The sequence below is a fragment of the Monopterus albus genome, unplaced genomic scaffold (assembly GCF_001952655.1).
Source record: "Monopterus albus unplaced genomic scaffold, M_albus_1.0 scaffold49.1, whole genome shotgun sequence".
NCBI classification, from domain to species: Eukaryota; Metazoa; Chordata; class Actinopteri; order Synbranchiformes; family Synbranchidae; genus Monopterus; species Monopterus albus.
Genome location: NW_018127929.1, coordinates 2,021,714 through 2,046,624, shown reverse-complemented (window position 1 = coordinate 2,046,624; position 24,911 = coordinate 2,021,714). Strand labels below are relative to the sequence as shown.

At 40.6% G+C, this 24,911-nt stretch overlaps 1 protein-coding gene across 4 annotated transcripts in view; it reads left to right on the top strand.

Annotated features, from left to right (window-relative positions):
• The window catches only part of dnm1a (dynamin 1a), a 45,267-nt gene that overhangs the window by 4,487 nt on the left and 15,869 nt on the right, over positions 1–24,911 (top strand). Inside the window, exons 2-15 of one of the 4 annotated variants that reach the window (XM_020600806.1) lie at positions 1,752–1,825; positions 2,048–2,197; positions 2,446–2,649; positions 2,844–2,942; positions 4,235–4,395; positions 4,535–4,677; positions 4,750–4,885; positions 6,056–6,123; positions 8,658–8,796; positions 11,839–11,925; positions 12,152–12,222; positions 12,332–12,383; positions 13,412–13,423; positions 15,361–15,474. In XM_020600806.1, coding sequence (XP_020456462.1) covers positions 1,752–1,825; positions 2,048–2,197; positions 2,446–2,649; positions 2,844–2,942; positions 4,235–4,395; positions 4,535–4,677; positions 4,750–4,885; positions 6,056–6,123; positions 8,658–8,796; positions 11,839–11,925; positions 12,152–12,222; positions 12,332–12,383; positions 13,412–13,423; positions 15,361–15,474 — 1,510 coding nt within the window. Of the gene's footprint in view, positions 1–1,751; positions 1,826–2,047; positions 2,198–2,445; positions 2,650–2,843; positions 2,943–4,234; positions 4,396–4,534; positions 4,678–4,749; positions 4,886–6,055; positions 6,124–7,223; positions 7,363–8,657; positions 8,797–11,838; positions 11,926–12,151; positions 12,223–12,331; positions 12,384–13,411; positions 13,424–15,360; positions 15,475–24,911 lie in introns of all 4 variants that reach the window. The other 3 variants (XM_020600805.1, XM_020600808.1, XM_020600807.1) reach the window with 3 other exon arrangements.

The following is a 24,911-nucleotide window of genomic DNA, read 5'->3' as shown; positions in this document are numbered from 1 at the left end:
TATTATTATTGATTCCTATAAAATATCAGAAAATAATTATCAGATCAGAAAAGTCTAACAGCAAAACAAAAGGACCATGTTTTTTTCATCCAATCCTACAAAGATATTTAGTTTGCTAAGTGGTACGTTCTGACATCAGAGAAGCAGGTAATGTTTGACTTCTTTCCTAAAAAAAAAATCAGTTAAACAAATAACAGACTAAAATAGAATCCAAATTTATCAATGAATCATTTCAGCTTTAATTACATAAATTACTTCCTTTCTCAGGAAGTAATTAGGAATTTATGGGACCTGTAAAGTACAGTCCTACAGTACTGCTCTTGTTAGAGTAATGAAATCAGTTTCTGAGACTGATGTGAACTGTAAAAGCAGTAGAAAGCAACAGCACAGTAAGACTGAGAAAACATTCAGCATAAGAGGCGGGGCAGAGAGGACGTCATTTGTCCCGATGCTGCTACAGAGGATTACCACTAATCTCTGTTGGGTCTGCAGTTCACCAGCAATACATTCTCCCATTGGCTCTATGGGTCTAATCTGGGTAGCCACCATCCAGCAACCAGCCATTTCATTCGCCCCATCCTCCTCTGAGGGTGAGAGCAACGTGTGTATACTGTATATGTGTGGATAATTTACCAGCAAAACTCAGTCTCATCCCTCTGAGACCCAAACGCTGCTCAAAATGAAAATTGCTTTGTTGAGCTATTGCATTCTCATCAGGGCTGTTATTGCTCTTCACATTAGAGCATGATTAAATGAGACTCAGTGAGATACTGGGAATCAGAAGGGAAACATGAACTGGTCAGCAGAGCAGTGTGTTGAGCATGGGTTAATAGATTTTTTACAAGAATTTTTGTATAAAAACATACAAGTGAGAGAAGAGATTTATACATCTGAACTGTATATGACTGGGGCTCAACTGTGACGCTGTAGCAGTGATGCAGAAAAACTCTTATTTATATTACATCATGGTATATTCATTATCAGACCTTCCGGTCATAACATAGACTGATAAATAAATGATATCATATAGTGAATTGGGTAAATGATGTTGTCTGGTATCCTGTTTAAACCAAAAGTGCTTTTAGACAGACCCTGACTGCACTGCAGTTAAGTGCTAGGAGTGAGCATCTTAGTGTTACCTCTGTAAACTTTCTTTCATTTGCTGTCACTGCTTTGCCATTGCACTACCCTCTCCTCTGTATCTCTCTTGTCCGGGAATTGTGTCAGTGCTTTTGGCAGTCAGGAGTGTGAGAGTTTTTATTCCTCCCCACCTGACCATGAGGGATGAAAATGCATGAGGGTGTGGGAGTTTGAGGAGAAGATGGAAATGAGTTGAATGAGAAGAAGAGCTGTAGTTAAGGCCATATGTCTCCTCCTAAAGGTGTCCAAGAGGGAGAAAGGGATAGCCACACATATACAAATTATACCCAACACAATGAAAGGCAGACCAGCAGATGGGCAGACCAACAGGGGAAGGGTTCCCTTTGTTGTGCAAGGCTGCAGTATCACAACCAACATTGAAACAAAAGGCCCAAGTGAAGCTCCCTAGAAACAAAAGGCCCAAGTGAAGCTCCCCATTGTAATTGTATCCAGCAAAGCAGGTGTTGGTAATAAGCAAACATTAGTATGACGTCTTTGCAGGCCTATCTTGACATATATACAGTCAAAGTTTGTCAGTATTACCAGGATAAATTTTTATTGCTGTTAGTTTTACTGATAATCATTCTTGTTATTTACCTGTCGTGTTACAGGGATTTCCTTCCTCGTGGTTCTGGTATTGTAACCCGTCGTCCTTTGGTCCTGCAGCTGATTAACTGTCCCACAGGTAAAAACATCTTGCCCACTGAGGTTCTTGTCTATAGAGAAGTTTTAAGTTAAAGCTAAACTCTCTGTGGAGTCTTAAAGATGTTTCACCACTCAGCTGAGAGGCTGTTGGCCCTCATAGCCTGTCTTCTTTTTTCTGTTTTCTCTTTCTCTGTTCATCATCTTCTAATTGTCTTCTTTTTATCACAGTTTCAGTTACGTTTTATCTTTCTTTGTCATCTAGAATATGCAGAGTTCCTCCACTGTAAGGGCAAAAAGTTCACAGATTTTGATGAGGTCCGACAGGAAATTGAGGCAGAGACTGACCGCGTCACGGGGGCCAACAAGGGCATCTCCCCTGTACCCATCAACCTGCGTGTCTACTCTCCTCATGGTGAGGGGAAACTCTGTTTCCACAGTTAGAGATGTTTGTTGTGACTTGCATCCTGTTTTATAGTTGAATCTGACTAGAGTAGGTGGTGAAACTTTTTAAACCTTTGATTGCACATTTGATTTTAATCATTCAGTTTCTAAGCATGCATGTTTGACATCAATAAATTACACACATCCAAGCCTCATGCATCTGACAAAGCTGCCTTAGTAGGTGCCTTTTAGTTCCCCTGTTCTGGTTTCTCTTCACAGTGCTGAACCTGACCCTGGTCGATTTGCCGGGAATGACCAAGGTGCCAGTGGGCGACCAACCTGCAGATATCGAGTTTCAGATTAGAGACATGCTGTTTCAGTTTGTCACCAAGGAGAACTGTCTGTTGCTGGCTGTCTCCCCAGCCAACTCTGATCTGGCCAACTCTGATGCTTTAAAGATTTCCAAAGAGGTCGACCCTCAGGGTGAGTTACCATTGTTACTCCACTACGTTTCAGACACACAACTGTAGCAAAACTAGAATACGGGTATTAAGGGCACATCAAGTATGTAGGAGCATCAGAAATCATTTTAAGTTAAATTTTACATTTCAGTTTCAGCATTGGTTTGTGATAATTGAGTTTGATGGATCATTATGTTGGTGCATGTATGCTTGTAGGTCTGAGGACCATTGGCGTCATCACCAAGTTGGACCTGATGGATGAGGGGACAGATGCTAAAGACATCCTGGAGAATAAGTTGCTTCCACTCAGGAGGGGTGAGCATAGACTCTCTCTCTCTCACACACACACACACTTCTCTTTCCAAAAATGTCCAAAAAATGTAACCCTGACCCTAACACTTCCTCTAACCTAACACTAACCTAACCTCATCCTAACCCTAAACCCTGTTGCCACCCTAAAATTCAGTGATTGTCTTGTGGGGACTAGCTTCTGGTCCCCGTAAGGATGGCTGAGTCCCCATAGTGTGAGTGTGTTAACAGGTTTCGTTCCTCATGATGTAAGTAATACAAAGGCACACACACACTCACACACACTCTCTCTGTTCTATTTCAGGGCTGTAGCAGTGACACAGTGTTTCCCTCTTGTGGTAACAGGCCGTCATACTCAAAGATGCTTACTCAGATTCTTTAACCACTGAAAAAACAGGAAACAGGAATAGAGAGGAGGTGTAATAAAACAGGATTGATGGAGAAATCAAATGAAAGGCAGAAAAATAGAATAGAAGAAGAGCTGGAAAGGAGGAGAAGAAGAAGGAGAAGCAGGGAAGGGGTCAAATAAAAAAACTGCTTGTAAAAGAGTTAGCATGAATCTTGCGGGCTGCCCTTTTTTGCAATGTGCTGATCTGGTACCTTTCTTTTCCATTTGCACTTGGTCAGGGTCCAGGCATGTGCTGTTGAATGTTTTCCATGTCCTTTGTTTTTTATGTTTCCCCCACTCTGTCTCTCTCTGTCTAATGCTGTGGTGTTCACATTTACAAGACTTCGGACTCACAGAACATGAAACAACCTTTAACTGATGCATGAGAAAACTTAACTGGAGGTGAAATTGGATCTGTTTGACCCAAACTGTCCAGGTTTTTGGTCCTTTTTCTTTTTCTCTTTCTGTCATAAAATCTTGGACACACACATGCAGACATTTACTGGTCTAATTCCTCCTTTGTTCCTCTCTTACTTTCTCTTTTCCACTCAACCTTCATCAGTTTTTTTTTCAGTCTGTCTTTTATATTGTGGTTTTATGCAGCTAAACATCATTAAACATGGTTTTTAAGCGGTTGGACCCTGAATGGGGAATTTCATTCTGGTTTTAGCTGTTCAAGCTGTATTTATACATAGAAAATAGGAGCCCAGCACAATCCCAAATTGTTCAAGGCTGTGCTGTCTTCAGTCAAATTACCACTCAGGCCAAAAGTATTGAATCCAGGCTGTTCTCAAAAATTCCAGGAAGTTATAACAAAAAAAAAAAGAAGTTGGATCTGGTTTACTGCAAATCTCACAGTGCTTCAGACTGTGTTGCAAATGTCTGTGGGACTTTTGTTTGTTGTGTCCAGGTTACATTGGTGTAGTGAATAGGAGCCAGAAGGACATAGATGGGAAGAAGGATATTAATGCTGCTATAGCTGCTGAGAGGAAGTTCTTTCTCTCCCACCCTGCATATCGGCACCTGGCCGACCGTATGGGCACTCCCTATCTCCAGAAAGTTCTCAATCAGGTGTGAAAACCAGCAAGACACAGTCACATGTGTCTGTAGTGCTTCCATTCATAGGTCATGTGTTTCTCAGTAACACTTCATTAAATTCCAACATTTCCCATTTTCACAGTAATTTAACTCTGGCCTTTGACCTGTGCAGCAACTCACCAATCACATCCGAGACACCCTGCCAGGCCTGCGGGCCAAGCTGCAGAGCCAGCTACTCTCCATAGAGAAGGAGGTGGAAGAGTACAAGAACTTCAGACCAGATGATCCGTCTCGAAAGACCAAGGCTCTGCTCCAGTGAGTAGACAGACAAACTGATAGATACAGATGAATGGATTTGTTGATCCCTGCATCTCTGCCTCCCTGTAGGATGGTGCAGCAGTTCTCTGTGGACTTTGACAAGTGCATAGAGGGCTCTGGGGACCAGATTGACACAGCTGAGCTGTCAGGTGGTGCCAGAATTAATCGCATCTTCCATGAACGCTTCCCTTTTGAACTGGTCAAGGTGTGTGTATACCAGATCTGGGACTTATTTTCACTAACCAAATGACTATTGTCTCTATGCATGGCAGTGTCAGTCTGTCAGTAGGTTCACTACTTACTGTATGTCAACAACTATCAGATGATTGCTATGAAACTGGCCCAAAAGGATGAATCCTAATGACTTTGGTGACTTTTCCTCTAGTACCATCAAGAGACTGACATCTTGGGGTTTACACATACTGTATACAGTCTATGTAGTTGCATTTTTAATTTGTTTAACTTATTTATGGCCCAATACCTGCAAAATTTGTTTAACTTATTTATGGCCCAATACCTTCAAAATGACATTCCCATCAACCTAGCAGACTAAATAGAGGAAGAGGGAGAAAAAAGTCCTACATGACAACATATTTTGCTTTAAAACAAGCACAGGATCTCTCTCAGACCTTTTTCATCCTTAAGTCTCTCCCTTCTTGCTCTTTTCCCAGCCTCAAAAGGAGAAAATGCTTCCCTTTCTGTCTTTTCTGTCTTTCAACTACATCTCCCATTACTTCTCCCCTTCATCCCATTCTCACACTGTGCATCCATGTCTCATCCCTCCCCCCATCTTTTCTGTTCCCCATCACATCATTATTACCCCATCCACCTCTGTCTCCTTCAACCTTTTAACTAAAATCTCCTTTTATATATCAACCCCTTTTCACTATCTCTCTCATTACTTTCCTTCCTCTTCTTCACCTCCATGTGAGGATATAAAACTTACTGTCTGTTTCCCACTGAGAAGACAGATCCAGTAACCTCAGTATCTGCCAGATACATTAGAAGCCAGTTCATCACTATGTTTTATATGGAAATTGTTAAACTTTTGTTGAGGGAAGTGGGGAAAAGTGATGTATTGCAGTAAATAGAAGTGAGATACTTTAAATCAAGAACCAGTTTTACTTCCAGTGTTACAGTGTGTGGCAGAATATATGAGTTAAATCTGTTGGGAGCATTAAGGTTCTCAAAAAGATAAAAACAATGCTCTAAATCTTAATGCACAGAATGTCAAAGGCATTTTTATGAGCTGAACTAGAGAAAATAAAGGATGGAGGATTTAAGAGAGTGAAACATTTATTTGGTCCATGAATGTATGAAACAAAGAGAGAATATACTTACTGTAAACTTTCCTTGTTGTCTGTTTCCCTCACAGCTAGAGTTTGATGAAAAGGAGCTCCGCAAGGAGATCAGCTACGCCATCAAGAACATTCACGGCATCAGGCACGTCCATTTTTCACCTCACCCCTCTGACCATCTTACCCTTCCTCTTTATTTCGTCATCCTCTGTCACCTCTGCTGCATCTAACTGACTTTCCTTGTCTAACTGCCAAAACCTCTAGACTTACCTTGAATGCTCTGTTGAATATGCCATCAGTAGACTCAGAAATCTGAAATTTGGGAATAGATGGGTGAATACTGATGGCATTATTTCTCTGGCCTTTCATTTAGTCTGTTAGTCTGTCCATGCTGGTCAGTGGCTGCTTCTCTGTCATTTGTCCTTGTTCTCCTTTTCTGTTTGCATATGGAGGATGTGTACTTGCACTATGAACTGTAGCATTCAAAGGCAGAAACCTCAAATTTACATTTTGTGCCACAATAGTTTGGTCTGTCTAAATCTGATTTATGGGTTTATTTATATTTGTAATAACAGTGTATCATATGTAGGACACAAATAGGTTTGGAAATGTAGTTTACAAAGAAACAGTGTTTCATGTACTTCCATGATGGGTAGAATATTTCTGGTTTCTGTCACTACTAGTTTCTACATACAGTACAGTAAGTTCTCTTCCTACAGCAGTTTGAGGAACTTGTGGTTGCTTAACTTGCCCTTGCTAGGATGTATTTTGAGTGCTTGAACACTTGTGCCAGAACTGAAATTGTACTCAGGAAACAAAAAATATAATAACAATGAATGATTTTTAGTCATTGAGTTAATCATTGGGACTGGAAATACTGAGATAACTCAGTCTAAAAACATTTAGTCCTTCATGGAAATAATTCAAATGTCTTTAATCTTTTGCATCAAGTGCTAATGGATAATTCTTCAAGGTGGCCTACAGTAACATCATGTTTAACCGATTTTGAGGGAAGGTGATTGGATATTTCCTGCAGAAATTGCTTGATATTTGCTGCTTTCAAACTGTTTCATAGCTCCATTCCCTTTCACTGTCCCTGTCTAATTTGGGGCAAAAGCTCAGCAGTGGAGGGTCATTATTTACCATTAACACTCTTCTCTTTGCCCAATCCTCCTCTGTCCTTCTGTTTTTCTCTGGACCACCCTCTGTTTTGACCCCGTGGCTGGGTTTCTCTCTGCTGGGCAGAACTGGCCTCTTCACCCCGGACATGGCCTTTGAGACTATTGTGAAAAGGCAGATTGGGAAGATTAAAGAGCCTTGCACCAAATGTGTGGACATGGTCATTTCTGAGCTAGTCAATACAGTTAGGCAGTGTACCAAAAAGGTAAAAAAATAAAAGGAAATGTGTTATATTCAACTCTCCCTCTGCTGTTCACTGCCTTTTACTGTAACCACCTGGCTCTCTCCAGCCATCGTTGTTTTTGGACAGCGATGGGGACACCTGGAGTGGCAGGGTGGGCTGTTGGACACCTGCCTGCCTACGGGTTTGACTGGGCAGGCTGGACATGGTAGAAAGCTGTGCTGAAGAAAACCAGTGTGGAGGCTGAGCTGTTATCAAAATATGGTTGCCAAAAAAAAAAAAATCTGAGATACTAAGAACCTAATACTACAGTTTCTGCAATTCAAGTTGAAGAGTACCTGATGACTGGTATTTTGAAGCGAGTATCACAGCTCACTTTTGCTCTGACACGGTTTCCCTCTTGAGCTAGTCTCTGAGTATTTTTTTATTATAAACAAAAGACAACCACCATTTTAGAGTGAGTCGCTGAACTGAAGAGAAAGTGATTTTCTAATTTGCTTGTGTAGTTTTCTACTTAGGCTTAGTTCCAATGAAGGAATCTCTAAGTAAACAAAACTATCTTACTTTCCACTAAGGAATACACATATTTAGAAAATCTTGTGTCAGTCACTTAGAATACCAGGCAGCCATACTGGATGAATTCAGTGTTCAGACTTTCTTGTGTGTGAGATACTGCAGCTGTGCACCTGCAGCAGACAGGACCCATGATGATTGTTTTAAATGCTCTTCAATAGGTCTCAGGGGCTTCACACTCAGCTGCAGAGGCTTGTGAATGTGGCCAAGAGAAAGAGTTGTAGTCTTTATCCAAATTGATCCACTGTGACCAAATGGTTTTAACAACCTGGAGACCTTAGAATAATAAGGATCAACAACAAGATGAATCAGGGCGTCTTGGCTGAACTTTGGGGTGCACAGCTGTGGTCTTGTGATGTGTTGCTTGGAAATTATGGCTGGTGGAATTGTGCAGACTGGGAACTCTTTCTATTTCTGCCTTTTCCTCTTGTCTTCTCTGTCTTTATTGCTAGAGAGAGATTCCAGCACTGCCCTGCTTTAGAAAGGCTTCAAGGGAAACCAGTTGTCTCACTTGCAATTTATTCCTTCTGTACTGTTTACCCCCCCAAAACCCCCACACCTTTTCTTGATCTTTTTCATCTTCAACTGTCATATGTTCCATCTCCTGTTCTTACCGACCTCATCTTTGTATTGTCTCTTCTTAAAACTCTTCATTTTGGTGCCTTTACGTCTCATCTTTCTCCACATTTTTCCTTCTTTCTTTTTATTTTACTCCTCTCTCCTGTGCCACCTGCCTATTCCCACAGGACGGGGATGTTCACCCCTGACCTGGCATTTGAGACCATAGTGAAAAAGCAGATCCAAAAGCTGAAGCAGCCCACACTGAAGTGTATAGATATGGTAGCAAGCGAGCTCACCTCCACCATTCAAAAGTGTAGTCAGAAGGTAAAATACCAAAGAGAACCGAGCTACTTAATTTGCTCTGTTAAATGCAGGGGTAGGGGTAGACCGATGGCTGGATGTTTTTTCCCTAACAACTGGAGATGTATAAGACAAAAAAACAAAAAAACAAAACCAGGCCTGAACTGTTTTCTTACAAAGTCTCACAAAGCCCCAGATAGAAATGAGATTTAAATATTGTTTTCTTTCATAACTCCTCTCTTACAGTTGGAAAGATAATCAAGATCTTAGTTAATTCAGAACTGCAGATTTGTTGATTTACAATCAATTAGGCGCAGTGATTAATGTCCATGAGTGAAATATCTCTCCTCAAAGCAGCAGAAAGTAACAAATAATTGTTCACCTATAGAAGCATATTTAAAGATTCATGACAAATCTTTGCTGAAGTTTACATGTAATGATCAGGAGCATTAGTGGTAATGAATTGTTCTAAGCTGATATTTGTTAAAGACTAAGTGTAAACCATAAATGCAGACTTTTTGTTGTTTTTGAGAATCCTGTATTCACAGAATTTAACACACAATATACTAAAGATTTTCTTTAGTCATGAAATCACTAAAATAAATAAAAGTCATCCTCTGAAAGCTATGAGTGCAGAGAGCATCACCCTGCCAGTACTCGGTGTAAATGAATTCCTTTATGTAAACCAGTTCAGAACAAATGGTCAACATTTGGTTAGAGTTTTGTCTTTCATGCACACTGAAGCTGGTAACTAGCATACAAGAGTAAATACATTACAGAACGTAATTAAAGGCTGCAGCCAACAGATATCGGTCTATCCTTACTCAAGATATTACTACTGTAACCCTATAACCTGCATTTTAATCAAACTTTATTTGTCATTAGTCCTTTCTCAGTTATTGGCCTTATATTGACAATACATTTTTGCTTCTCAACCTGCATGTTAGATAATTTTTTAAACTTTTTTCCTAATGATGTCTAAAAATCCTTTGATTTTTTTGAGAATCTGTATTTGTCAGTGTGGTTTTATAAGGTGGAGTGACTGATGTGGTTGATGCACTTTGAGTGTCTCCTTATTTCTCTTCTGTCCTCTTCATCCTGTCATCCTGTCAACCCTTTGAACCGGCTGCTCCTTCTCAAAGCAGATGACCAAAATAAAAACCCTGACCTCCTTTGGATTTCTCTTCTTTGTCACAACTTTATCTTGATTTAACTTTCAGAGACATTACAATATTTAATGATACTGCATTATAATATATGCACAGTACAGTGTTTGGGAAAATCCACAGAGAGGTCAGTTTGAAGTCTTTCTCCACCCCCATCCCACCCCTGTTCCTTTGCATTGCATGTCACTCTAAAACTATTTTAATTGCCTCTGCCTGCTGACACTTGTCTTAAAAAAAAAAATCTGCGAATTATTTAGACCCAGAACACTAACCTTCATCTGCCTTCAGGTTGCAATGCATCTTTACACTGGCACAGATTATGTTGTTTTCAATTGCTTTAATGCTGAATACACAATGTCCCTCTTTATTGTTTTGTATACTTTCATTTTGATGGTTTTCACAAATTTCTTGTATTGGTGTGAATTCACAAACTGTGAAGACCACACAGTACTCCTCATCAAATCAGTTAACAAAGCTTCCATTCATAATGACACAATGGTGACATTGTTAATTACAGCTGTCATCTGTGAGTCATTCCAACAGTTGGATGATTTTTAAACATCTCAAACTAACTCTTCTTAAATATGAATCATGTGAAACTGTCTTAAATATGCACATAATGGCTACATACAATACTGTATTGCTAAAAAAACAAGGTTCCAGAGACAAAGTCAAATAGCTAAGCAAATAGGATGTTTGCAGGCTGAAACACTTAGCCCTAAATAAAGAGCAGTTGCTATTGTTACTATGAGTTCAATAAACTCTGATATATTAGCATCCAGAACCAGATCCCACTGGACACGTTTCTGTTCTGAACCGGGGGTTTTCTGTTATATGGACATGGATATGGTTATAAAATCCCACAAATTAATATGGTTAGTTAATGAGATGCTCCTTTGTTTGTAGATAAAGCTTGGTTGCTTGCTACTAGTAAGCTGCTCAGTCAGGCATGCTGATTTTTGCAGCAGTAGAGCAGGTAAACCCAGTCAGGTCCTCACACACTTGCTCAGTTGTGTTTCTGGTTTAGTAAAACTGCTTAAAAGAGACCAGACTGTCCAAACTCTTCGACATGCGGAAAAATGAAAAGCTTGACAAAGCTGCCTTGCAGAATTATCACGCTTACACACTAATAATGCAAGTTTTAATGCCAGGAATTAGACTGGCATCATCTTAACAGTATGTCCTATTACCATAAGCGTCTATTCTTTATGAATGCTTTCTCCTCTGTAACTGGACAGAAATGCAGGAAGCAGTAAATCAACTTGGGAACCAGAAAGAGGCCTATTGATCTCCACTTGCGCTCCTAACCATCTGACAGACATGAAAGATGCATTGCAACTCGCAAGAAAACAGTGTATATTTTTCTTTTTTGCGCTGTGATTTTGGTTTTGATTTTTTCTTCTTTCCTCACACTTCTCCAAATATGTTTGTGTCACATTGGAGGCCCACCAATATATGTTAGTGGGTTTGCAATGAGCTCATGGAAAAAAGACCCACAGTGTGCTGGGAAAAGAAAGATTTTTCTGCCAGGAACATTGTTTATTCTGTGTTTGTGTGGCAGTCTCACAGACTCAGCACTATTCTTTTGCATTTGCTTCACACTGAGAACAAATAGACAATTTGCACATAAAATCCAATTGAACATAAATTCACCCTCTGGTCAGGATATGCCGAGACTAGAGCTGAGCCTGGGATGAACTCCTCACAACACAACATATTTTATTATGTTTTTGTATTTTGCTGTATTGGTGGAACTGTGTGCTGTGGTTCAGTGAGATGAGTAATGTAGTAGTTTAGTAAAATTTGTATGTAGTTTTGTGACTGTGTGTTTGTGTTGGGCATTGTGTGCGCGTGTGTGTGTGTGTGTTTGCCACCTACATACTATTCTTTGTGCTCACAGCTGGCTCACTATCCAGTGCTGAGAGAGGAGATGGAGAAAATTGTCACCCAGCACATCAGGGACCGAGAAAGCCGCACTAAGGATCAGGTAACAAAACTACACGTAAATTAAGATGAAAGAGTGGAAAAGACTGTTTAATTATTTTTACAGTAATTTGAATCATTATCTTTATGATTTCAGTTGTCTAGCAGTCTCTGAGACACCGAGCCACTGCCGGGTCCAGGGCTGCTGTTGATGCCGACCTCAGACCTCCATTTAAATGGGACTGGGAAGTTATAGTTGTTATCACATTCACTACTCTTTCTCCTTTTAGGTGTTGCTGTTGATAGACATTGAGTTGTCCTACATGAACACTAACCATGAGGACTTCATTGGATTTGCTAAGTGAGTTGCTAATTTTCCTTCTCTAGAATGGAGATGGTTTTCTGTTCACTGATGCATAACATACTGTAATGTGGAGTTTGTGGCTAAACCAGTGGGGTTTTTTTTTCAGTGCTCAGCAGAGGATCAACCAGATGAGTAAGAAGAAAGCAGCTGGCAATCAGGTACTTTGATCACAAGCAAACAGACATGGGCACCGCAGACTGTCAGGTCACAGTAGAGAGCTGCTACTTTGAGCTGCAGGAACATGATTCCAGACTGAGCTCGTCCAAGTTTGTTTCAACTGCTGGCCAGTAACATGACATCTTAACTTCATGTAGTCTTTCCCAAGGCTTTATTCTGTTTGTACTCAGTTTTACCCTTGCTAAATAGGCAGTATCTTGTTACTGTCCTACATAATGCAGCTCTAATTCAGCTCTTACAGTTGTCAAATCTTGAACCAGAGGTCTGTTGTGAAATATTGTGCCTGATGGTTGCCATTGTTTAAAGAGTTAAGACCAACAATCATATTAATGTCAAATATAAAACATGCACAGAACTGTTACCTCTGCCAAGGTTGCACAATACTGGTCATTTTAATATTTTTGGGATTGTGTAGAAAACAGCTTGAATTTGAAAATCTCCATCTGGATCTAAATGCTCATAACGGTCATGCAATACACGTGTTTATTTTTTTTCTATAGGTGAAGCAGTTCATGAGAATATAACAAAGAATATTCACAAATGGTCACACTGTTAAGAAATGTACTGAAACAACCCAGCGTGCACTCTGCTCTGGATCTGGACTTAAACAAAGCCCCCACAGTATCTTATTGCCGCTTTTTTCATGCCCTAACTTTTTACAAAACTGAAATTTGGAAATATCTTTTTGAAAAATAACCAACAGACAAATAAACAAACAGGACAGGCAAAACATTAGCAGTAGCAAGCAATAATTAGCCAATAATCATATGGGTACAGTACATTCATCACGGTAACAGCCTTTATGACAACACATTTAGGATACAAAAAGGCTTTTGTATGATTCGTATTCACAGCCTCTTCTACTTTTCATACATTTCGATTTTGTTCTTCTTCTGTATTTCCCTCTTCTTATCTTCTTGCCTCTTGCTTCTTGTGCGTGAACTTTCTTTTTGCTGTCTGTCTTCACTTCTTTCTTCTTCTTCTTCTGTATTTGGCTTTTCTGCTTTAGGATGAAATCATGGTAAGTAGTGTGTGTGTGTTTGAAGTGTGTATGGGTGAATGCATGTGTGATCCTGTGCACGCCTGCAGGTAGGCTTTCATGCATATGTGTTTATGTTTATGCATTCTGCATACAGTGGGTCAGGATTACATTTTTATATATATTTAAACTTGCATGTCTTTTATTTATGTTGGGCTACAGTGGACTGTGGTTGTGTGTGTATGAAATGAGCTTCGTACTAACTGTCAGTAGATGGGCAGGTGGCTGTGGAGGGGGATGCTCTGCTACTTCCCTTTCCCCTCTTTTTCACCTGTGTCCCTCCTGCAGGCACACACACTTTTACTCACACAGTCTAGCTACACGGTTCAGCCTAGGAAAAGTGCTCAGTCAAGATTCACTTCCCTTTTATGTAATGTTCATATGCTGATGTTACAGAAAGGTTCGGAGTGGAGATGCTTGTTGTTGCTTCAGCACTGAAGCAAGTTTGCTTTGGCAGAGAAGAAATGCCCCCAGCAGTAGTTTGAACTAGTGAGGAGAGTGAAGATGAAGAAGGAAGATCTTCTTTTCTCAAAGATAGTTATAAAATATTTTATTTACACATCACTGAAGTTCTTCTCTATGTTTTCCTTTGTTATTCACTGCCTCTTCCCACTTCATCCAAAGTAGCAGAAGACCAGGGGTGGATGAAAACCTGCAGTGTGGCAGACACATGTCACCTCCATAGTTATTAGTTGTCATAACAACCACCCCGCTTGGGGTCAAGGGGCATGTTGTAGATAAAGTAGTGATCCTCACTTCCTGTTTATAGATGGCCCTCCACAGACTCCACAGCTTATGTTCTCACTCAACCGACATCCATACTGTAAACTGTAGGGTCCTTCAAGCCCCCAAATTACAAACTTACTGTCAGTGATGGAAAGTTTGAAATTTTGGACTTCAAATTTACTTACCTGTAATGGTGTGGACTATAGAACACACTGTATCGTTGATTTGAATACTTCTTTCAGTATATCTTATAATATAGGTGATAAAGTGTATTGTACTGATAACTATTGTCTGTGGAGCCAAAGCCTGATATACAGTAGCTTTGCCCTCTGAGCCACAGACCTCCATTATTGTCCACAAACTATTAAAACACAATAAATGAGCCACCGTGTTGCACTGGACAACATGTTCCACACACCATAGTTTATTCTGAGCCAATCCCACTGTCTGGTGGTGTAAGTATTTACTAGTGCACTGATGCCACAGCAGAAACTAGCCTCCAACAAATACACAGTTTACTTCTATTTGAATCATATTTGATAAAAACTACAGCTGCTTTAAGAAGCTTCTAAGCCCTTGTAATTTCACATCTTCAGCAGAAACAAATACATATATAATATAAAACAGTCAGGCTCCTGCATTTCACTGTATGGTCTTGAAAAAGTTTAACATTAGCAATTCTCACTGTAGCCTCCTTACCACCCTGCTTGCTGACCCCTTGCTACTATCCCAGCAGCCAGCTATAATGTGCTGGAACCAACCTTGTGTATATGGACTTCACTAAATGCCTTACATTGACATAGCTTTGTAACATGCTCTCCACATTCTCATTCAGCCAGAGAGAGGAGTTAACAATCGGTTCAAGGTAAATGATTCACACAACACATACAGTGTGCTTATAGTTCCTGGATGGTGAAGAGAATGAAATAAAAGAGAGAAAAGGAGAATAACAAGAGTGTCAACTTTAGTTGTGTAGGTGAGCATCACCTTGCTGTTGTTTGTGGCTGATCTTCACTAGAAGTATTGTCATTACATTTAACTGTGCTGCTGCATACATGTTGCTGTAAGCAATGTGGTGTTAGGTTTGTGAGATGTACTGGGGGAACTGGGAAAGAGGGTGGCTTTTGCCTGCTTTAAGGGTATTTATAATCCTTTTCCTTTTTTGTGTGTTTGTCTATCCATTGTTGTCTCAGGTGATCAGGAAGGGCTGGCTGACCATCAACAACATCAGCATCATGAAGGGAGGAGCCAAGGAATACTGGTTTGTCCTCACTGCAGAGTCTCTGTCCTGGTACAAGGATGATGAGGTGAGGTGGCTTTTACATACAGTCTTCACATACTCACGAACACATGTTGTTTTGAAGCCTTGTAGTGCCCTGAGCTTGATGTGATTTTTCTGTCAGAGGCCTCTTTAATGCTTTATTCAAATTCAAGAGTGGCATTTGCTTCTCTGATTTGTAGAATGATGTAGCTCAAAAGAGTGGTAGCTTGTTGCGAGACTGGAAGGTTTGGTAAAAAAAAAAACATTATTTGTCATAAATTAAAAAAAAGAGCAACTCTGCAGCAAATTATCTACATATAAAAATACAACTTGGATATTTGGATATGAAAGAGTTGCAACCAAACTGTACAGTAGCCTATGTAGTGAGCGAGACATTTTACAGGAGAAAAATAAACTTGTCATTGCCCTCTGGTGGACAAAACATGTAATGGCAGCACTGTCTCTTCAAAAATATAGTATCTTTGGTATTTGTACACTGCAGTTTATTAATATTCATTGGCTAACATATACAGTGAAACTGATTTTTCAGTTATAACCTAAAATTGATACATTCAACTGAGCAAATAATTGTCTGAAGTGTAATATAGTGTAACTGACATAGTCTCAAAATTAGGTAAAGTTTGTCAGAATACAGGGTAGATTTGAAATTTTTTTCACATTGCAAACACTGGCTGAACTGTCATATTGAAATGCCAATAAGCTCCACTGACTACTCTGTATTTTTATGATCTGCCCAATGCTGTGTGTTGCATCGGCAAATTACAATTTGCCAAACAACCTGGGACATCTTTATCTGCATCACCTAAAACTATGGATTTTTAAATTATTTTAACAAGAGTACATTCCAACAAGGAGAATAATTTAAGTTCGATCAGTGTTTATTCCCCACCACCTTCCATCAGAGAGATTCAATGTTCCTTTTCCACATTCTGGCCCAAAATTCATTCCAGCTCATGCCACTGGCAAATATGACTGCTGGTAAAGTTTGGTGGTTGTCCTCTACACACTGAGATGATTTGACCCGATGTACTCTGTTACTGGACCGACTGGTCAAAGCGGTCTCCCATGGTGCTTTGCTGAGCTATTAGGAGCTAACCACAGTCTCACTGTCTCCAGGCCTTAGCCACAGCCACTCTGCTTGCTGACATAAGGATGTATGTGTTTGTGTGTTGTGTGTGTTGTGTGTGTTGTGTGTGTGTGTGTGTGTGTGTGTGTGTGTGTGTGCATGTGTAGCACTGAGAAGGCTATTTCCAAACAGTCAGGACCCCCCACCATGTCAGACACCGAAGCTGGCACACACATGTGCATACCAGAGCCCCCTGCCCTGCCCTGCTCCCAATTACACACACACACACACACACACACACACACACACACACACACACAAAAGCTGCTTCTAATAAATTTACTTCATTTCAAAGACAGGGCACAGAGCAAGAGAGAGACTGGAACTGGGGAGGAGGCAGGAGTGTGTCTTGTTAGCTGGTTAGCAGCAGGAGTAGGGAGAGAAACTGGGGAGAAGAGGGGGAAGGGAAGGAGGTGGAGGAGGAGGAGACATGGTTGGTGTGGACTTTGTATCCTCCATTCTTACTTTTTTCCTCCCCACTTTTCCTATTGTTCCTTCATGCATCATCAAAAGCTCATCCCAAAACCAAAGTCAGAAGAAAACTCTTTTTTTTATCCTCCCCTCATCATCTGTTCAGCTCCCTGTTCTCTTTCCATCTCAGTCTTTCCTTGTCATCCTCTCCTTCTATTCTGCCACTTCCCTTCCTTTGCTGTATATTTATTTGAACACTAAATTGCTTGAGCAAGGAGAGAACCAAAACCAACAACATGCTGTTGGCGCTCAAGCTTGGCACCGAGGCTGAAGAGACACTACACTGTGAATTTTTTTTAAACAGAAATTTTAAAAAGCAAAATAAAAGAAAATTTCCATTATGTTCTTTGTCCAAGTGGAACATTTTTATGGTCCAGTCACATGAACACACTAGAGGTTATGGTGCTCATGAGGGCTTATACTCACATGTGCACCTGGGTGGATACTTGCCAAAATACACACAGTTTGTAAAAACTGGGAACAGTTTTATGTTTGGATTAATGGCACAAGAATGTAAAAAAAACCCAAAAAGATCACTGCCCGCAAAGAAAATACTGTTTTGTGCTTCTTTTTGGTGCAGTTTCATATAAACAGTGACACATTGACGTTTCTTTAAACCAACTCACAAAACAGTCCGGTCCTTTTTACTGACTGCCTCTCGTCATGGGGAAAACCCTTGCTGTCGTCTGGCAACACACACAAAAACACACATGCACACACACACTTACCCCCAGACACTAATAATAACTTTCAAACAGAACTCATGGTGCCAGGATGTTTTGGTTAGTGTGTGTGTGTATGTGTGTGTGCCTTTCGAAACCTTCTGGTCTGTATTACCACAGGACATGCCAGTTCTTTGAATCAGGCTGCTCTGTGAGCACGGAGAAAGAGAGAGCAGGAGCAAAGATGTGAGTGGAAAATATAATGGTTGAAAAAAAAACAAAAATGTACATAAAAGTGTGACTTTTATAGACTTTGAACACATGTGATATTCTTCTATTTTTATAGTCATATTCATACATTTACACACAGGACACGTCCATGTTGTCACTCAGTGGATGTAGGGTCTATTTTCTTTGGGTGCCCTTTGGCTTTTTACATGTGCGTGTCTGCCTGGGTTTCCCTGCTGCTGCTGCTTCTGGTGATCCCAGTTGTAAACATCCTGTGGGGAAACAACACACTGCTGTTTTCAATATACTCATCAGAAACATGTCTACTCGACAATGTGTGTGTAAGCTTTTTGGTGAGCATATAAGTGCACATAAGTATGGGAGTGTGCTTGTGTGTATGTTCCTGGGGCAACAACTTAAAAAAAAATTGTGTGTATGGTAGTAGGGCTCTAAATGGAAACAGGTTGGTTTGGGGTTTTCATTCTTGTAGATGATGTTCTGTGATGGAACACCCTGTGAATTTTTCTGCCCCTACTTTGCTTTTGTGTACTTGATAGGGGCTTCAAATGGTGCGTTGTGGGTTATCAGTGGTATGCTGTGGGTATGCTTTATCAAAGACAGGCAGGCTGGAACACAAACTGCGACCCCGGTGAAGAGGGAGAAAAGAAAATATAATGGAAACAAAGCAGGGGGTCTAAGCTAAACTTGTACCGTTTCACATGATGTCACCTACAAACACTAAAGCCACAAGCAATTTTCTGTTGTTTTTTTTTGGGAGCGCTAAACAAAGAATCGTAAAAATGGTGACTAGACAATGACAGAGTGGCTGCTCTCTCAGCGTTTTTGTACGGTGGCTTCCTGCATCTCTGAATATTACATAGTCATTTGAGGTAAAGCAGTCGCAAGTAGTTGCAGAGAAAGCAGAGATGTAATTGTACAGTGTGATGCTGGGGGTTTACTGTGTGTTTCAGTTATCTTTTTGGGTGAGTGTTCTTTTTTTCTGTGTGGTTAAACTCTTTCTTGTTTCAGTTAGAGCTAGTTGCCTCTGTCTGTATTACTATTTAATATCTGTGACAGTTTAAATTGCTATGTAACCTGCTTGAGAAAAGAAAAAGAGACAAATAGAGATCCAAACATATTTATTTTAACCATTTCAAACAGTTTTTACATTTTTATTGTCAGATTTCACTCCTGGTTCAATGACACATCGCGCAATGAAAGGACTATATACAGCAAGATCTGTAACCTCATGCCTCTTTTTAGGATTTATGTATCCATGACTCATAAATCCATACCCAGGAAAAGCCAGGCCTCTGTGGTGGAGCCTTTGGGTGTTTTATTTAGGCTTGTGCCTGGGCTTGTTTAAATGGACAAAGGGTGGTGCTGCATGTTCCCACAGCCTGATGTGCTCGTGTCTGCTGGAAACCTTCTGGAGCGCCGTCTCGCTCTCTCTCTCTCTCTCTTTGTTTCGTTCCGTGCTCCCCCAGCCAGCCTAACCAATGTGCAGACTACTGTACAACCACTACTTCCTGAACAGGTAGTCTGAACACTGGGCAGGCGGGCTGGGCTGCTAAAGGGGGACTATGGAGAAATTTGTATTCACGTGCACTCATTCAGGACGAAGATGCTGTCAAATTCATTCACACATACACTGAACAATACTCACTGTGAATCCAGTATCAGATTCTTGAGTCCAGCTCCTCCTGCTCTCTCAGTCTACACAATGCTGATCAGGCTGATAGAGCAGGCTGGAGGAGAAACAGCATGTGAGGGATGGTTAAGGGGAGGTGAAGGAGGAGGAGAGGTTAAACAGGGGTGATATCCACTGATTGGCAGATTCAGCGACATTCCCTCTTGTTTTCCTGCTGTGAGAAGCAGCATTCCACACCGAGCTCTGGAGGGAAGACACAAAATACAAACTCACTTTCTCGATATAACAAACATCACTAACAAAATGTGCTGAAAAATCCATTTAATAAATTTGACCATTTATTGGGGGAATTTTATATATTGCTTGTAGTTTTATTGATCAAAATAGTCAATATATGTTTTACCTAGAGAAAATTTTGTTGAAAAAATTGCCATTTATTTGGCAAAAGCTTTTCTCAATGTGTTTCCTGCAAATGGATTAAAGTATACGCACAAGGTCATACCTCATTTAGCTCAGATTTATACAGCCTAAACTCTGTTTGCCCCTGCTGACCCCTAGTCCAAGAATAAAAAAATAAAAACCAGGATATTTAACGAGACGTTTAAGAGTTTTAAAAAAATTTGACAAGTTGAAGCTTAGAAGATAAAACCACCAACAAGCCTTGGTTCCTAGTTAGCGACTTATCAATGTCTCCTGCTAGGACACCAAACTCTTTTGTGTCCTTCACAGAGGGGAAGGTTCTCCATGCAGAGGGAATACCTGTGACTGGATGTTGTTCTTTCTTTTCTTCAGGTCTTACTCTCTTGTGTCTTTTCCCCTTGGGCTGATATTTGTTTTGTCTCGTCTGCTTCGTGGCTGGTTAGCGGCACTTCATCTCCCGGTGTCCTTCCATTCAACTCTGCCTTATCATTGAGGCAGAACCTGTCATGTTCAAAAGCTACTTCTGCATCTTTTGGATTTGTCTTCTGAAGCTTCCCAGAGCGGAAAAAAAACCCACTTTTGGTAGCTAGTAAGGTGGACCGGCTGGAGGCTCGACGTGGCAAAGGACTGGTCACCACGTTTTCCCTTTGAGAGACAGAAGGAGAAAATGGAATGAGGGAGAGAGAGGAGATATGGAGAGAGAAAGAGGAGGAGCCCATGGCTCCCCGTTTTTCCTTTCCTCTCTCCTTTCTTCTTCTTCCTCTCTCCCCTCCTTCTGTCTGCCCCCCCTTCTTTTTCACTGACTTTTTGGGAGAAAGTGGAAGGTCAAAGGTTAACAGGAAGTGAGTCGCATTCATTTGGTCTATGTGTTATAAAGTTTGGAAAGGGAGTGAAGGATTGGCTGCCGAGGGAGGGGACGTTTTAGTGGAAGCACATGTGGGCAGATTGGAGGATGTCTGCATTTGTGCCTTCACGTGGAGACATATAAGTGTCTGCATATTCTCCACTTCCCTCCAGTGGATGTGCAGCTTTACTTATGGTACATGTGAGTGTATATGTAGTTTTTGAGTGATGGATGTGTGTGTAGGAGTGTTTTGGATGAGAGCAGAGGCTCCATGGTCTTTGTAGTGAGGGCAGGAATGTCGGCATTTTCTTGGCAAGCAGGAGAAAGCCTTGTAATAACTCCAGATGTGCAGCCCTGTGGTCTCCAACTCTCCCTTGCTCCTTCTGTTTTTACTTCTAAAGCTGATTTCCTCTCCCTGTTCGACTCGAATAAAGAGCCCTTTATGCAGCTCTGTGTGCTGGGAGCACACACACACACATGCAGACTGGGGGTGCTGGTTGGAAGGGTGACATACTACTGTTAAATCAGAACCAAAGCGCAAAGGCTTGTATGTGGACAAGGAGGGAGAATCTGTGTGATTCACAGTTAAGACATGAGTAGTCAAAGTTTGCCTCCTTCACATTTGTTTCACACATTCAGGTTTCATTCTTACTTCTTGCAGAAAGGAGTGTTCGATGCTAGCATTTCCAGGTGTGTGTGCCTGTGAGTGTAGAGGTGGCCAAGGCCATGTGTTTGTTTTAGTTATGGTTTCTCAGCTCCCAATCAAAGCAGGCACGATCCCAGGAGAGACAAGTCAGCGGTACTGGCAGGAATGAAGGGATGTGGAGGGAAAGTGAGAGAGAGAGAGAAGAAAATGGAGATGAAAGAAGGAAGCAACTTACGAATGTTGAGCAAAAAGAGGGCAAAAAAGATGCCCAGTCAACAAAAATGAAAAATGTATCTGAGAAACAAGCCAGAAACAAGAATGACAGAAATTGGTTCTGACTGGGGATAAGATGCATTATGTTAAGTTTCGGGTTCAGGGTTTGGAAGGAGTGAATTTTAATGGGTGGGTGGGGGAGTGCTGCGGTCACATCAACATTGTTTCCACTGTTTGGATGACCAGGCAGGCAGCTTCCTTCTCAGACTCTTAGTCAGTGAAGCCAGAGATATTGAGAAATAATACACACACAGACTTCCAGTGTAACCTGTGTTTCCATGTTAGTCTGTCTTGTCATGAAATACCCCTGATTAATATTGCCATGAAAAACCTCAAGGCTCTGACTTTGTTATTCATGTCTTTGACTCTGTCAGTTTATGTGAGGCTGTAACTGTATCGTTTGTGTGTTTGCATCAGTGCGGCGATGCTAAGCTTGTGAACAGCATACTGGAAATTTATTCTAACCAAACCCATAAAGGCAGTCCAACTGTGATCCTTGGTTTTTCATGTGCGTGTCATCAGCTGCGTTTCGGGGAACTCTCACAAACGGCTCATGAGATACCATGTCTAATTGGTGTTATTCTTGTTGGATAAAATGAATATAAATCATATAATAGCTTGATTTTATTTTACTTTCTCTCTGATAATGTCATGCCATTATGTTTTTCTGTTGAAAAGAGAAACCCAGAGACTAGCAAATATTTCAGATACTATCCAAACAGATAGCAGCCAGTGTGGTCAAAGGGTGATGTTAAAGGAATAAGATGCTCATTCTGGGACATTAAATTATCTTTTTTTCCTCTGATTGGTCCCTGCATATCCAGAGCATAATGTTAATACAAACAATCATTAAAGAAACAAACCCTGGGATTACACCCGACATGTGACAGATAAAAAGGAACCACAAGGGTGTGCACTTAATGTCTTTAGCATGTTGTGTATTGTGTGTGTGTGTGTGTGTGTGTGTGCCTGGGATTACTCACATTTTGGGGATGAAAACCTATTTATACACTCACATTGTGGGGACCAGATGCTGCTCTCCACCAGGATGATGACATGATGTGGGGCCGGGGAAGGGTTAGAGTTAGGCAAGAAATGGTTATGTCAAGTCTCTGGGAAATGAATATATGTCAATGAATGTAAAGCCCCCATAATGAATGTGTGTGTGATAGTGCTCTAATTTTGTTAAGACTATGTGAGACTCTACAGACTCCCTCCTTTACACAATCACATCATAAAAAGGTCCTCAGTTCAAACAAACCTCATGTGAATTACAAGTGCAAATTATATATTCTGGCAGTTCATGTTGCTATAAATACTAGCCTACTGTAGCAGTTAATGTCAGTATCATAGTATTTGGATTATACAGTGGTGACAGTCAGACTCTAACTGTATGTGTCAGGAAAACAGGATTTTGCTAGGATTAGGCAAGAATTAGACCATTATTTAGGTTACTAAAGTCTTGCAGCATCTAGTTAAACATTTACTGTCTAAATAAAGACAAGCCTTGTTTGATTAAGTAGGAATTCTGTCCTTTTCTTGTTCTGGCTCCAAATACACATGAGGAGTAGTATAACATGCCATTACTACAGCAAAACCTTTAACACAAAGTTGTGCAGGAAACCTCATGTGTGACTTCAAAGCATTTTGTACTCGTATGTGAACGTTTTACCTCTGTATTCTAACATTACACGGTTACCTCAAATGTTAATACTTGATGCACTATTGACAGGCCTCGTTTATCATTTTGACATTGATTTTGAGAAATTTCACATGAATGCAGATATAGAAACACTCAACTGTGTGTTCACATGACTTTTGTAAGGGAACTTTAAAATATTCCTAATGTTTCATGCCACCATGTGGCAGTGATTATATTTGACTCTGAGCTATGTGCCAAGTACACACTGACACTAAACACATAGCCTGAACAGATTATTCGCCCCCTGTTAGACAAGAGCCGCTAGACATGTTGAGATTTTCACATGTGTTTATGTGGTTAGAGAGCTGGGGTCTCCCCTCCCTCCTCCTCCTCTTACTCTTTGGTGGTCACCAGTGATGGATCACATGTCCTGGCTAACCCCAAGCTTGTTATACTGACCTTCTGCAGAAGTAAACACAGAGCAGATAATTAACTGCTTAGCAATTAGCTGCTAAACAGGAAGGTATCACTAAGCTGCAGGCCTGTGTTCAACCAGATCGCTGACTGAATGTGTCACTGTCATGCGGACACCACGTTTCCTTTCTCCACGAAGAAGTTTATTGTTGTTTGTTCTCGTTCCCACAGGATGGGCAAGGCAGACTCAGTTGAAAGTGGACACTGATAAACAGACAAGTTCCACACATCAAACACTGAATTTGTGATAGTAAAAAAAATGTGAGAATTTATTTTTTAATCCCTGTGAACATGAACACTTTAGATTAGATTTGATTTCTGGATATATTTAGCCTGTAGCTGACAGACAAAGTAGAAAACCCTTCTTGTCTACACACTGCATCATATATAACGTATTAGAGAGTGCGGACAATGGCACACTGCCCGGTGTGATTTGTTGTGAGCATTATTGCACAACCGTGTAGCTTGAGAGCTTGATGAGTCATGAACAGCTTTTTACACATTGTCCCAGAATAGCTCATCTGATCTAGTTCTTTCCAATAGTAATTTTCTCTGCAAAAGTGTTTTCTGTTGTTGATTTAAATGTTGGCAACTTTTGGCCTTACTTTAAAATAAAGTCCAAATGGCATTAAGTCAATTAAGTTTCCTTGGATTCTGTTTCTGCTGTGTCTCACGACATATTACTCATAGACCAAACACAGATTTTGCTTGTGTCATTGGGGTTTTTGATTATATGTAGAATCGGTAAAGAAACCTGTCTCTTAGCAAAAGTTGATCATATGTTCAGAAAAAAATATTTTCTATGAAGCATGTTACAGTGCCTTGCAAAAGTATTCATACCCCTTGAACTTTTCCACATTTTGTCACATTACAACCAAAAACTTAAATGTATTTTATTGGGATTTTATGTGATAGACCCCTTGAATCAATACTTTGTCAAAGCACCTTTCGCTGCAATTACAGCTGCAAGTCTTTTGGGGTATGTCTCTACCAGCTTTGCACATCTAGAGACTGCAATTTTTGCC